The sequence below is a fragment of the Platalea leucorodia genome (genome assembly GCF_965183815.1).
Source record: "Platalea leucorodia genome assembly, chromosome: Z".
Classification (NCBI taxonomy): Eukaryota; Metazoa; Chordata; class Aves; order Pelecaniformes; family Threskiornithidae; genus Platalea; species Platalea leucorodia.
In genome coordinates this window covers 63,469,657-63,484,123 of record NC_138858.1, presented here as the reverse complement: position 1 = coordinate 63,484,123, position 14,467 = coordinate 63,469,657, and the positions used below count along the sequence as shown (strand labels likewise).

Sequence of the window (14,467 nt, the reverse complement as noted above, 5' to 3'; positions counted from 1 at the left end):
ATGGCCATAAACCAAGAGGATAGAATTGAGATTTGCAAAAGCTACTATGCAGCATATAAACTGCAGAAGTAACCTCAGATTAACTGCACAACTTTTCTTTGAGCATTCTTTCTTGAAGATCAATAGACAAAATGACTGCAAAAGTCAACATACAAAACCAGTTGTCTTCACTGTTTTTTTGAAGGATGTGCAGTATTTCCCTAAGTTGACATTCTCCTATTCATCAAAGGACTAGAAAGATGCTGAGGATCTTTCAGGAAAAATACAGGAAATAAAGAAAAATAAAGGAGAAAAAAACCCTGAGAAGGAACAAGACATAGAATGTGAAATCCTTAAGCACAGGAAAAGGAAAGTCAAGGTTGTGTCAAAACCATTATCTTTCAAACACATCAAGGAAACTTACAGCATTCCTCTCTATTTAATATAGTAAATTCAGCTCCCAAACCAAAGTACTCTGAATCACCTGTTAACCAAATATATGCAAACAGAGAAATTATCTGCCCTTTATCAGATATGCCCTCCAAAATGGTGAGAGTCTTCTGTACGCTCAAAGGCAAACAAAACTGTGTGATAATGTAGTTTTTCATTTAAACTTTCTGTATGATTTAAAGAGAGACGAATGCAAAAGCACAGTCATATTATGCATGCATGCATAAATACACTCAAATTGTTAAAATAGGCTAAAATATTTTCACATATGCACAAACACATTTTTATTTCCACCCATGTGCATGAAGAAGTATATACAGCTGGGGTTGGAGGACTACAGATGTATATAAAAATGTCCAAGAAAATCTCCTTGAACTATGTAAGGTACTTAGCCACATACTTAGTTCCATTCTGACTTAACTTCAAAACATCCAGCTGTTTCCAGTTAGATGGTTTCTTTTCCCCAGGAGATAAAACATTTAACTTATTATTTGGCAACATCCACACACTAAGGTATACTCTCTGCAACACTGTTCCCTTATACATACAATAGTCCTTCCAAAATAATTTCTAAATTACAGTGGTTAGTATGCAATAACTTTCACAGAGCTCCAGTTCCACATTAGAGCTTCCACCAAATTACTATTTTGTTTAAAACAAAAGCCTAAGATCCTTCATCCTATCCCTTCCTAGCCACATCTGCTCATCTTGCATTGGCTTTCATAATCTTCAGGTAACATGTTAAAACCACTGAAATGGAACAGAATTAACCTGGCAAAATTTCAAATAAACTGTTATATTAGCTTAATTTGTCATTGGGAAAGAACAGGAAAAAGGCAAAGCCACACAGAAAGGAAAAGGGAGTGAGAATGCCCACCCCTTCCACACACACACACCTTTTTGGCATCAGCAACCTGTTCACTTGACTCAGCTACAACATGAAACTGCAGCCTTAATTTATGAGATTTTTTCAGTGTGAGTATCAGCAAGCTCCGCCTGCATTCCAAGTGCAACACGTGATGGCTTTGAATCAGAAGTCATACAACATTACACAAATGTCAATAGTTTAAATGAAGCATGTTGCATTAAGTTTTTCACATCAGATACACATTGTTCTTTAACAAGATATTGCTAGCTTCTCACATAGCACTAACTCATTATTCGGAATAGCAAAAGTGCTGGGAAGTCTCTGGCAGCAGAAAAAAAGCCAGTCAATGAAGGACACACAAAGGGAAGTGGTACAGACACACCAAGTGGCTCCGCTAAATATTAGCAGCTTCTATTATCACTCATGAACTCTTCTGAATGCTGTGTTCAGCAAATATATTTTTTCTCCTGTATTAATGACTTTAGCTTGACAAAATTTTCCTATGTGGTCTTTGGCAATCTACTCTTTGTTGCATCTTACTGTATCTTTTGTATCTTTTTCTAAAACTCAGAAGTCTGAGAATTAATTATGCAGTGTCCTCCTCAATGTGTCAGAACTCCTTTTGAACAAACAGGCCTATAATTAAGCAAACAAATTTACTATTCATGCTTTTTAATTTAAAATCTGAACACAGTGAGATACGGGCAAAACATCTATGTCTACCACTGAACTTCTTTACATTGTTTTTGTTACTTGAACAGTACTGTAAGCCTGTAAGTTTTTCTGCTGGTCATTCTATAAAACATTCTTAACTTAGAAAGAATCATCCCTTTTCACTTTGTTCATTTGTACAAAAGAAATCCACTGAAAGCAGTGTTTTAACATTCACAAGCACCTCACCCTCACAGGGATCTAGTCCTTCAATGTGACTTCACAGAATCACAGAATGGTTGAGGTCTGCAAGGACCTCTGAAGGCCATCTGGTCCAACCCCCCTGTTCAAGCAGGGCTGTCTAGAGCCAGGTGCCCAGGAGCACGTCCAGATGGCTTTTGAGTATCTTCAAGCTGGGAAACTCCACAACCTCTCTGGGCAATCTGTGATAGTGCTCAGTCACCCTCGCAGTTTGTGCCCATTGCCTCTGGTCTTGTCACTGGGCACCACTGAAAAGAGCCTGCCTCTGTTGTAGGTAGGAATCCAACTCAAGGGAATCTTCTACCAAAAATGACCTGTCCTATTCCAAAAAACAATATGCACTAGAGGTTGATGTGTAACTCACACCCTTAAACTGCTATTCTTTAACTATAAAGTCTATCCTTCAGTTTGTATTGTCCAACTATCTTTTCTTAATAAAATAAATAAAACATATATGCACACAAACATACACAGGAATCAACCTGTTCTTTAAAGTCTTGTTGGAAAATGAAACCCAAAACTAAACGGACCGTTAAAAATGAATACAAAATCACTGCTGTGACATGTCAATACACAATCAATTCTCTTTACAATGTTTTCCACATTTACACAAGACTGTTCCATGTCTGGAGTGGTTAATAACAAGACATGCTCCTTTACTTTAACACTCAGCTTCAACTTGACCGACTTTCACTCAATATCTACACTTAAAGCTTAATATTAGGCTTCCCATTATGGAAGCAAATAGACTTATATGGTACACATAGAGAAAACACCTTTTAATCTTCACATACACTGCTAAATATATTTTCATCACCATAACGTTTATTTTATTAGTAAGCTTTAGAAGTGTTTATTCTTGGTGGCCTGTATATGAAATCTAATTCAACAGTAAGATTTTTCATGATGCTTAAAACAGAGAAGTCTTAAGTTCACTGCCCTTCTACACACAGCCACACATACACACTTACACCAGTGAAAACAACATATTCATGAGGTTTCCTTCCATGTACGTGAACAGAGAAGACAATTTGCATCTGAAGAAGACAATGACATGCTAAAGGGCAGTAGTATATATTTGCCAGCAACTCCATAGAAGACGTAGACACTAAAGCCTGCATCTACAGAAGGAACAGATATCTATTCTCTTATTCTCTCCTATCCAGGAAATCCACAGCAAAAAAAAGTCTGCTATAATGCCATCACCTTCCACACAAGTTCATTGGAAAGGACTTTCATGGGAATCCGTGAAACACATGCACCATCCTACCATTCCATATGAACACACATGCTGGCTCCAAAGCACTGCAGGATCTTTTTATGTTAGGGTGATCTTCCTGAGAGGAAATGTACTTGCTCTGAATAACATATTCTGTTTGTGATACGGATACTGGAATTGCTGGTCCAAGTTATATCCAGCATTTTTAGTTTGCAAGCCATGTAACTATCATTCTCTTATTTTTCCAATATATACTGGTGGAAACCTCAGGTGCTTCTGAGATAATCTGAAGATACACATACGTAAACCACTACAAATTCCAAAGGAGCCACCTACTTACAGCAGACGCGTGATTTGCTGCAATCACATGAAGCTCCACACAAATTAATCTACACTCATGTAAGGAGGTAGTAAGCATTTAATACCAAAATAGTTCAATTTTAACGTCAACCTAAGCTCTAATTTACTATAAGAAACAATTTTAACAGCTCTAATGGCCAGAAAAACAACTGTTCAGCACTCTTCCTCTGCCCAGGTAGAACCACAACACCACCACATTGCTTAAGCATCTAGCAGATTTTGATGTTACACATGTGGTAAGCTATTTCCACATAAATATTTACTTATTGATAAAACTTATAAAATTACATTCCTGATTAACAACAACAAAACCCCCCCAACCATAAATCTGCATTTAAAATTTGTAGCTAAATTTAGACTTCTTTTCTTTTAGTAAGTTTAAGTACCTACACAATGCCACATACAAAGATGAAGGCATTGGTCACCAAAAAAGAATAGATCAGAAAGGCAAACACTTAATGACAAACAGCCCGAAAAAACAAAACGGAATCAAAACCCATGTTATATTCCTTACTACCACCTTTGCCAACAATCCTGTGTTTTTCTAGTGCCTTCTGGTCACGTCATAAAAGGAAAACAAAAGCAAAAAGCCTAGCTTGCATACCACGTGTGTCTTCAGCTGATTTCTAGAAAGAATCTGTCCATATTAATCACCTCTTCATCATTAGAATGCAAAACATTTCTTGGCCATTCTTTTCAGCCTCAATAAAAAGTTGTCTCAAAACTCTAAGGAATAATGTCTATTTTTTCTCCCAGAATAAGTTGCACAATGTGGACAATGTGTGCGTAGACCATATGCTATTATTAACCTGTGGTAAAACAAATACAAAGACAGCACACCAATTACTTTATTTTCCTTAGAGAGAGGAAAAATGCTCTATGAATTTCTGCTGCAGTATCATTGTAGAAACAGTGACAGTCAATCTCATGACTATTTTAAAATTTACAGTAACTTTGACTTGTAGCCAATAGAGGCTTTGACTTTCTTTGACTGAGAGCCAATAGAGGTCCACTCTCCTTGGTTCCTGTTTACAACATTTCACTCCTTTTTAACGTTTTGTTCCACTTAAACTGGTGGAGGCTAAAATACTTGGAGGCAATCACAAGCTACTTCACAGTACCTCATTGTGCGTAACTATAATTCTACAAAGGTATTCAAGAGCACAGACCCTGATTCTTACTCTTGATCTGTGATGTGTTTTTTGACCCATGAGAGTCTACGTTCAAGTAAGGTTTCATACTTGTCAGCCACATCCTATGAAAATATCGTAAACTCAAAACATTATTTGTATTAAAGTCACACTGACTGCACTCGTAAAAACAAGAAGAATGTAATTAGAGGCCTACGCAAAGTTTGTAACTCACAATTTTATAAAAAATAATTATTACAGAATATTGGAATTCCAAATCTGGGGAAGCAGTCAGAATCCATAAAAAAATCAGGACGTTACTTCAGCAGAAAAGCAATTTACTACTGCAATCCTACTCAACTGTAATAGAATTTTATTATTCTGCTATGTTAACATCTGACTACAAAGCTTCTGATAAAGACACTGAAAAGCCACAGTGCAAAGCCCCAGTTTTTATGAGTGTTCCATAAAGGTGTGACTTACACCCAGAATACTACAGAACACAGTCAATCCTTTGATTTTCACATGTATATACAAAATGTTAGCAATAAAATCTGGTAAATCCTAATAATCTTTGCTGAAGGATACTTTAATTGAAGTAGTTTATTCTAGTTATCAGTTTTTGTCAAAAACCCATTCCTCTGAAATCTTCCATTTAATACTTTTTTCTTCCCTCCTAACAACTGCTTTTTTATTTTTTAGTAATGGCTTACTTCCATCTCCTGCTTCATGAATTTTCGTTCTTTTTCCTACTTCCTACTGTTTCAGCTGTGTTTGAGATAATTTCTTTAGCTCAATTTGCACCCCACATAGCAATATGACACTCTCTAATTTTTTATATGAATGTACAGAAACCAGGAATGCACATGCAGCTGAGGTGCCCATTTAATACTTCTAGGACACAGATTTTTCTTTAAGAGATTGCTAAAAAATGACACTTTGTTTGCTAAAATGGAATTCATATACTTAATAAAATACACTTTTTTCTACGTTTAAGCATAAGCTAATGCTTAGACCCTTTAGGAGTGTTATCTTCCAATTTTATTCTAAAACTGATCATGGAAAGAAACACCTTAAAGACAAGACTGAACCAGAAACATTCATTAGAGCAGATTTTTAGTGCCATGGCCTTTAGAAAAAAGCTACAGAAAACTTTGATCACCGGATATAAAACAATCTTTGTTACTCTTTTTTCAGGTAGCCCCATGTGCCTCTGTTATTACAACACATTTTTAAAAGATTTTTTGAAAAAGATCCTCCAAATTTTAAAAGTAGTCAAGATACCTGAAATTATACATAAATTTGGTTTAGTACTTTGTTAACACAAAGAGAAAATTACTCTCCTTTTTCCCTTTTCTCATTAGGATGCAATGCCTTGAGAAGTACAGGCCACGATTATGGAAGATGTATTCCTTTTGTTACCTGACAGAAATACTGCAACCCTTTCTGCTAAAAAACCTTAAAAGCAAATCCTGTAACACCTCTAAATTCTGAGGAAATACGAACATAACTGAAATGCATCTCTAATATTAAGACATGAAACTCTGCTATCAAATATCAATAGCTGCAGGCTTTTCTTCAGATTCCAGAATTAAACTAAAAAAATCTACTGAAAATCTGCCTAAATTCTCCTATTATACTAAAAAAATACTGCCAATTTCTCTGACATATGAATCACAGGCCTTCTGCGTGATCATAATAATACTGAATGGCAAATAAATGCCAAAAGATTAATTTCATGCTTATGCAATAAATACAGTAATTTTCTTTAAGTACATAATTCACATATTATAAATCCTCATTTCTCATTGTGGATTTAATTTCGTTAAAGAAAAGATACATTTTAACATATAAAAATGCATATATCAGCCTTTAATCATGCTCATGAGAATTACAGCTTTGGGCCAAAAATCAACAGACAGAGACCATGACCACCAGGTGCTTCTCCGCATTCCTACAAGCCTGGCCAGGTGCCTGGGTACCACGCAGGTAATTCACAGTGGGATCCTCTTTGGAGCTACAAACCTGGCCTAGGTAAAACCGTGATAACTGAATCGCTCACTGCTATAGTCTGCTTCTTCCTTTCAGCTGAGATTTCTGCTCCTAAAGAGCTGTCCTCAGGTCAAACAAATGCAAGACGATCTTCCCAAAAGGCAGCACCAATTACTGCAGTTGTTTCTCCTTTCAGCACCTTAATTCTTTGCTGTCACAAGATAAGAATCTCTAATTGAGTGACAGGACTACTTCGTGATAAACTTGAAAGTCTCCTTGCTAAGTGTCTTTGCTTCTCTCCCACTCCTCTCAGCAGCCCTAAGAAGGCTTGCCTGAAAGCGAGGCTGTTCAGCAGCCTCCTTCAGTTCCTCCGTGGCAGCCTTACCGGCCTGAGAAGTAGGTGCTGCCTGCACCACAAGCACACGTTGTCTACAACAGTGAACTTCAGCTTGTTTTTGCAAAATAAAGCAAAACCAAACAAAACACCTGCAAAACCAGCCAACACTAAGCGGAGCCAAAAACCAGGAAAACAACTTTTGGTTAGCTTTGCATGGATAAGTGTATGTTAAGTAATTGCTAGAGGAGACAGTATTAGTTCTGTGATACTACTAAGATGCTCAAACATGGACCAGATAGATTGTTTATGCTTTCCATCTCTGAAAGCTGAGCTCAAAGACTTCTAAATACTAACTACAGCTCAAATTGTTTCAGTGACTGAAAAATTAGGGTCATGTCAGATTTTTATGACTGCATTTTCATGAAAAGAATCCCTCTACCTTCATCTTCTCGCTTCAATTTATATTTCTTCATCATTTCTTTCCATGTCTAACACATTAACACACTCGTATCTTGCAAGACAGCATCATATCTGCACAGAATTCTCATGTCATTTGCAAAGTTATTCATCAACATTAGAACCACTACAATGAAATACATCATCTTTTTTTCTTTTAACACTTTCATTCACCTCACTCAACATTATTTACGGTTCATCATTTTCCCATGTACAGAAAATGTTTGAGGCCGTATCACAGGCTTCTTTGTCACATCAAAAGAGATCCAGAATTTTTAAATGAAAGTTACTGGCAATAAATACATAGCCTAACTCATCTGACAAAGTAGCAGTTAATTTTTTTTTTCATGAGCTCAGAATTTGAATTTACTACAGAGGATCCAAAGACTAGGACTACACAAGCACTAATAAAATAGTAGCAGATCTCCAGAGTGAAACAGTTGGTGCTGAGGACCTGAAACGTATATCTGGGGGGAAAAGCATTATTTCAGACTAGATCTCTCCTGGTTCTGAAGACTGAACTCCCTCCTATCAGCAGTAGTGCACCTTCCTATTTTGTTTCAGCTGAAGGAGTAAAGTTTGAAATCTCGGAGACTGCTCAATGATGGAAGCATCCTCGTGGCACTAGGCATATTTGCTTCAGAAGTGTATTTCTGATCTAAGCGAAAACATCGATGCAGATATATCCAAATAAAAATGGTATTCCTTATTTCCTTAATGATTCTCTTTTCTACGAGCCAAACTGAAGGATATCCACAACTTAATACAGATTTCTTAAACGCAAAAAATGTATTTCAGAAAATTTAAAAACTTCTACAACATGAGGTCAAAGATGTTAGAAAGTTAAAATCTATTTAATATGGTTAAAATAGCATTTCTACTAATAAAGTCCTTGGGTTGCACTGAGGTTACTCAGGGGCTTTACGTACCAGTCATTCCATCAATAATAAACTGAAGAACATAACATGCATTTTTTCTAAAAGATTATAAATAAATATGAGAGACTTTTCCATTAAAGAAATCACTTGCAGATATCTTTTTAATGCCCTCAGTTTTCCTAATTTAAATTCTATTATTACAGTATCATTAAAATTCCAAGCAGGCAGATTTGGTCTACATGAAATGGGACGTGGGACAGGCCTTTTGTGTCACAATTAAGAGCGTTCCTTTCAAGGGCAACATCATAGAAGGTGAACGCTAATTTTACTAATATGGTAAAGGAGGATGAATGTGGGAAGGAAGGAAAGCAAAAACAAACTACATAGCATAATTTTTTTTCTGTGAAGTTCTCTGTCATATTTAACTTTCACTTTCTAAATAGGTTATTACAGGGACAGCAATTTGCATAAAAAGATTAAAGATTGCATGAAACGTTAAAGACTGCTTTGCAGCTATAAGACGAACAAAGAAAAAACAGTCTTTGCAGATGTCAAATGATTTTTAAGGAAATGATCAAAGATACTCTGATAATAGCATATGATGCATAAAATACCCTCAACACTAGGTGTCAGAGTGCATATGGTATTTCTGAAAATAACTTAAAATGTCTCCACTTCCCCATATGAAAGCCAAAGCTCCATGCAAGTCACAAAGGAAAGCTCACAACACTCTTTTTCTTAGTTCTGAAATACTTTTTTCCAACAACTATTTTTTATCAGATGGGAGAACTAAAATCATCATAAAATCATAGCTCAGACTGAAAGGTATTGCAAAACAAAACAATTTAAATATTTTTTAAAACAGCTGCTCCAAAACAATTTAAATCATCTAGCTAATATCCTTTTCATTACTGTCTTCCTTGTTTCAAATTGCTGGTCGTGAAGCACTAAGTACACTATACATTGATTTTAGTTTACACAAAGTGTAAGTAGTTACCAGACACTCAGATCACATTTCATAAGCTCTAAAAAGACTAGATACAATATATGTAATACGTATATTTAAAAAAAACCTATACAATAAAGTTTCCTGTCATGCAATACTCTTCTTAGCACTAAGTCAGTATTACCATGGACACCCTTTCCATTACTTCACGTAACGTATCAGAATGAAAGTTGAAAAGTTCATCAACCCTAAAGGAAATACTCTTGAATATTACAACTACATACACCAACACGAAGTAAGCCATATGACAAAGTAAATGGAGCCTGTGTGACTGGATTTTATGGATAGATGCCGATGACTTGCAGCATTTTGGGAAACCTGAGTAGTCAAAGGAGTTTTCCACTGCAGCTCAAATCAACTACCAACCAGTCATAAAACTAGCATGATCCTAGAGGAAATAATAGTAGTATTTTCGTTAATACTAAGACTAACTCAAATCAACAAGTCCAGAGACGAGTGGGGCCACTTCACTTTCCCCCTGAAAACGATAAAAACAAAAAACTGACTTTGCACTCAGTGACAGTAGAAAAGTTAAACAGTCTGTCTTAAAAATTGTCCCCATCACTTTGTAAGGAGGTTATGATACATCTGAATGTAGTGGCAGTGGTATTAAAGTCCTGGAAAGGCCCACCACACAGTCATACATGTCTGCATGGTTATCATCAAGGGATTTTAGACTATGCCTATGTGCATTTACACCTCAAAGGACACAAGATCAAGCACAGTAATGGAGAAATGATCAGGAAAGTCATTTGGGACCATATTTCTTCCATAGAATAGGTGCTAGAAAAATTCTTTGACTACACATAGTTACACAAAACTCTGCACAAATTAAAACTTAACTTTATGAAAAAATGATAGCAAAATGAAACAAAAATGTCAGGAATATGGAAACTTGTCTTCAAAGTAAACAATAGAGAATGAAGAGAAAACATTTTCCAGAGGATGTTTTCCTGTTTAACCTTAACAGAGAATAACTAAGAATAAGTTCTGTTATAATTTAGTTTGTAGTAACATACTGCACTATAGTTTTACATTTGCCAAAACAGGGCTGCTTTAACAGTATGTACATTATAAAAAGGCAGAAAAAAAGCCAGGAAACAGAAAGAGCATTAAATTTTTCATACAAAAACAGTATTATAATAGACAAAACTTTCCAAACAGATATAAAAAGATTTCATTTTGAGTTTCACAGCCCTTTATTTTTAGCTTAAACAGTTTATATCAAAATATAATTATACACACATCAAAAATAACGTCCTATGCTTTTTCATATGTTCTACAATGAATTTAAGCAATATTTTACTTTCAATAAAGTGTCAATTCGGTAATCAGCAAGACGTTAACCTAAAATGTGTATTAACAAAGCCCATTCTTTAAATTTTAAAATTATATATAATAGGAAAGTACAGATAAGTATAAAAAAATTATGTTAATTTTGAGAAAGGGAATAAGCTATGCTTTAATTTCTTAGGATTGTTAGCAGAAAAGAACTAGGACCTTCAAGTAGGAAACTAACTCTGAAATATAAATTGTTATGCTTCCTAAAATTTTGTAGAACACAGAAGGTGCTTTACACATGATTGAAACTAGTCTTTTTTAAAAAAATAAAGAACAAATGGCTTACTCACAGTAAAAATGCAAAGATTTAAGTGGAAAAGAGTTGGCTTATGAATGAAATATCAACTAAGCAGATACTAACTGCAAAACTACAGGAAGAAGCCAAGGAGACTCTTAAGCTTTCTAAACAGTGATATAGTTTAATACTTCCATCCCTTTTTGTTTCCCTCCTGAAGGACTTTCTGCAACAGCTCACTTATTAAAAAGGGAATTTTTATTTCAAGTTTGCAATGACACTGGAATGACAGTACCTTCTTCCGTGTCTGTATAACTTATATGAGATATAAAATAAAGACAAAACGGAGTTGTCGTAACTCTTCCAAATTTCATGAGAACTTTACCACTTGAAGAACACCATTTTATCAAAAAAATTTCTTCATCACAACTTTATGGGCAATGAACTACTACTTTCAATTACTTAGTAGTGAAATCCAAATGGGAAACCAAAAAGAAAAGTAGGAGGATATTTTGTGAGAAGCTGAATTCCATTCTTTCAAGATAGTAAAGATTTTATTAGAAGAATCAGGATGGAGCGTTATTTTAAAGGAATGAGTTGCACAGAGCAGAGTGTTGAAAAAGCTCAGAGAGTCACAAAGCAAGCAAGAATGAAAAGCCTTCAGAAGCTGCATAGGAACATATTTTAAATAACAATACAACCCCCCCAAATTCTTTTCAGTTAAATAGAGTTCTTGGAATGTATGCATTACCTTAACAACAGGATTCAGCAGAACAACACCTGATTTCTTTGTAATAACTTGCTTTGTTGTGTAATGATGTTCTATAAGCTGAGGAATAGTTGGAAACCCAGTTCCTTCAAAACGATACTGATTCTGTACGGAGGTAAAAGGAAATAATTGTTTCTCTACAAGGAATATTTTGAACAGGAAACTGTAAAACTGCATGACCAAGCTTCCCTCACTAGTAACAAAGAAATGTTGGCTTTTACAGAATTAGATTTCTTCCCTGATCTATTTAATAGCATTTCTACTGAATTAAATGGAATGACAGTTAGGAAGATGATAAATTAATAAATGCAAAATTATTGCATCATTCATTTCAGGCAACATGATAAAATAACTACTTATTTAAACTCTTAATTTAAAGAGATAGGACAGTTAAACTTAAAACTGTGACAGAGTGAAATAAAAATATTATAAACCATAAAAAACAATACTAACTTCCTAATTATGTAAAGTTCTAAGAATTACAGAAAACAAGCTAAAAAATAAACATCTGACAATAAAATAAACAGAAGATAAGTAACACTATCTTAGTCAGATCTTACTGCATTTACAATGTTTGATAACATTAATAAATCCCTGGCCCAGAGTATAAAATGCGTGATTGGTCTTTAATAAGCAGTATATACCAGTAGACTCTACAGCAGCTAAAAACAAAGGCAAGTCATGCATATATTTCATAGAGAAGTTGGGCAAGACAAAATTCCTCCCCTCCCCTGCTTCATGAATTTATTTCTTTTTATATACATAATTAAACACAATGCAATGGAAACAATTAAATCTCTTAATATTTTCTTAGAAGCATGCAACATTTTCTTAGCAAAGACTGCTCTGACAATATCATTCTTTCAGGCGTTAAGGGGAAAAAAGCATTTTCCTTGCTGATCTTTGCCCATACACTTGACAGGTAAAAAAATTACTAAAGTGTTTATTTCATCCTCCTGAATGTCTCAAATTATACACGGCAGCTGACTGGGAAACAGGATAAAGTCTTGTGCCTATACAAGACTCAGCATCTACAGTTAGAGAACTCTTCCCCCAGGAAGGGAACTGCCATAAGCCAGCCTGACAATGGCAACAATAAACAAGTACTGCAATTTAAAAAACTCAAAGCACAGATGGTGATTCAAGTTCATTTACACAACTGGGCAATAAAAACCTCTACCACTGACATGCAGACTTTTTTCTTTCCAGCCTCCAGGGTTAAATTCCTTGCACAATGCAAAGTTAGTAAAGACAGTTTGGTCATGTCACCTATTTTTAATGTACCTGGTTCTCTATCATAAAAATGTTTTCGTAGTCTTTATACTTTTATTTTGTTGTTTAACTTCATTCACTTATTAGTGACAGCTTCAATTGCCCAGTAACACTAGCTCCCATTCCTTTCAAATAAGCTCCTTCATATTTCTGTGCTGATGATCCAAAAAAAACTGATGTCCTGTCTCCCTAGCACAATAACCAGTACTACCTATTATTTCCTCATCTCAGACTCAGCCACACGCCCATCTGCTGCCATCTATGTAAGACCTTCAGGACAGACAGTGTTCTTTGATTCTGTGTATTTACACAGGATCCTGGCCATTATTAAGATCACTAACAAACAACAATTTGAAAATAGCACAGCCTGAAACAGCAGCAGTGAAAAACAACAGTAGCCTTGAATGACAGCAGTGAATTTTGATGCTTAAAGCTGAATAATGAACTCATTTATCACACACATAGTTTTATTAAGATTAGCCTTTAAAATAATTCTAAAACCAGAAAGAGAACATTTATGCAATTAAAGGACCACTGTTAAAACAGGTATATGTCCCACTCTGCTCTTCAGTATTTGATTCAGAAAAAAATTCATATATACGGAGACCAAGTTTGGTGTCCATATGGGGACCTGTCAGTGATCCAAGAGTGTGATTTAACCAGTCAGAGACCTAATTCCACATTGTTCATACCAACGTAAACAAAGAAACAAATCCCTTGCACTAAATTCTCCTCCAACTTCCCTACCAAAATGTTCATGAATACAATCCCTCTTGTTATATGACCATAACATTCCTACCATCCACTAACTCCTTTTTAGAGCTTAATAAGCTTTTTCTCTTTTTACAATTAACGCTTTTTTCACAATAAATGTAGAAAATTCACCCCATAGAAGTGCAAAAGGACTCCTGTATTTCTTTAAAAAAAAAGTTATAACTTCCATGATTGCCAAGAAAATCTGCAATAAATTAATCACAAGAGCAGATTAACATAATGCCCTATTACTAAATGTATAAGCAGACAGATCTAGTGACCTGATGATGTTTGGACTGTCCAAGCTATGCAATATTAAACAATATCAATCTTACATTTCAAATGTAATTCCTAATAGAAAGTAGTGAAATTATGGAAACAAAGATAGCTTTTTAATCTTTTTTTTTTTTTTTTGTGGAAAAACAAATACAAAAAAGAGTCTGCTTACAGGTAGGCATGGCCTCAAAGTAATACTTATAAAAAAACCCCTCTATTTTAACTGACTTGAAA

At 35.1% G+C, this 14,467-nt stretch overlaps 1 protein-coding gene across 5 annotated transcripts in view; it reads right to left on the bottom strand.

Annotated features, from left to right (window-relative positions):
* FER (FER tyrosine kinase) overlaps window positions 1–14,467 on the bottom strand; it is a 201,410-nt gene that overhangs the window by 89,109 nt on the left and 97,834 nt on the right. For 4 of the 5 annotated variants that reach the window (XM_082337550.1, XM_082337551.1, XM_082337552.1 and 1 more), the window contains one exon: window positions 11,915–12,037. In XM_082337550.1, coding sequence (XP_082193676.1) covers window positions 11,915–12,037 — 123 coding nt within the window. Of the gene's footprint in view, window positions 1–11,914; window positions 12,038–14,467 lie in introns of those variants that run through there. The other variant, XM_082337554.1, reaches the window with a different exon arrangement.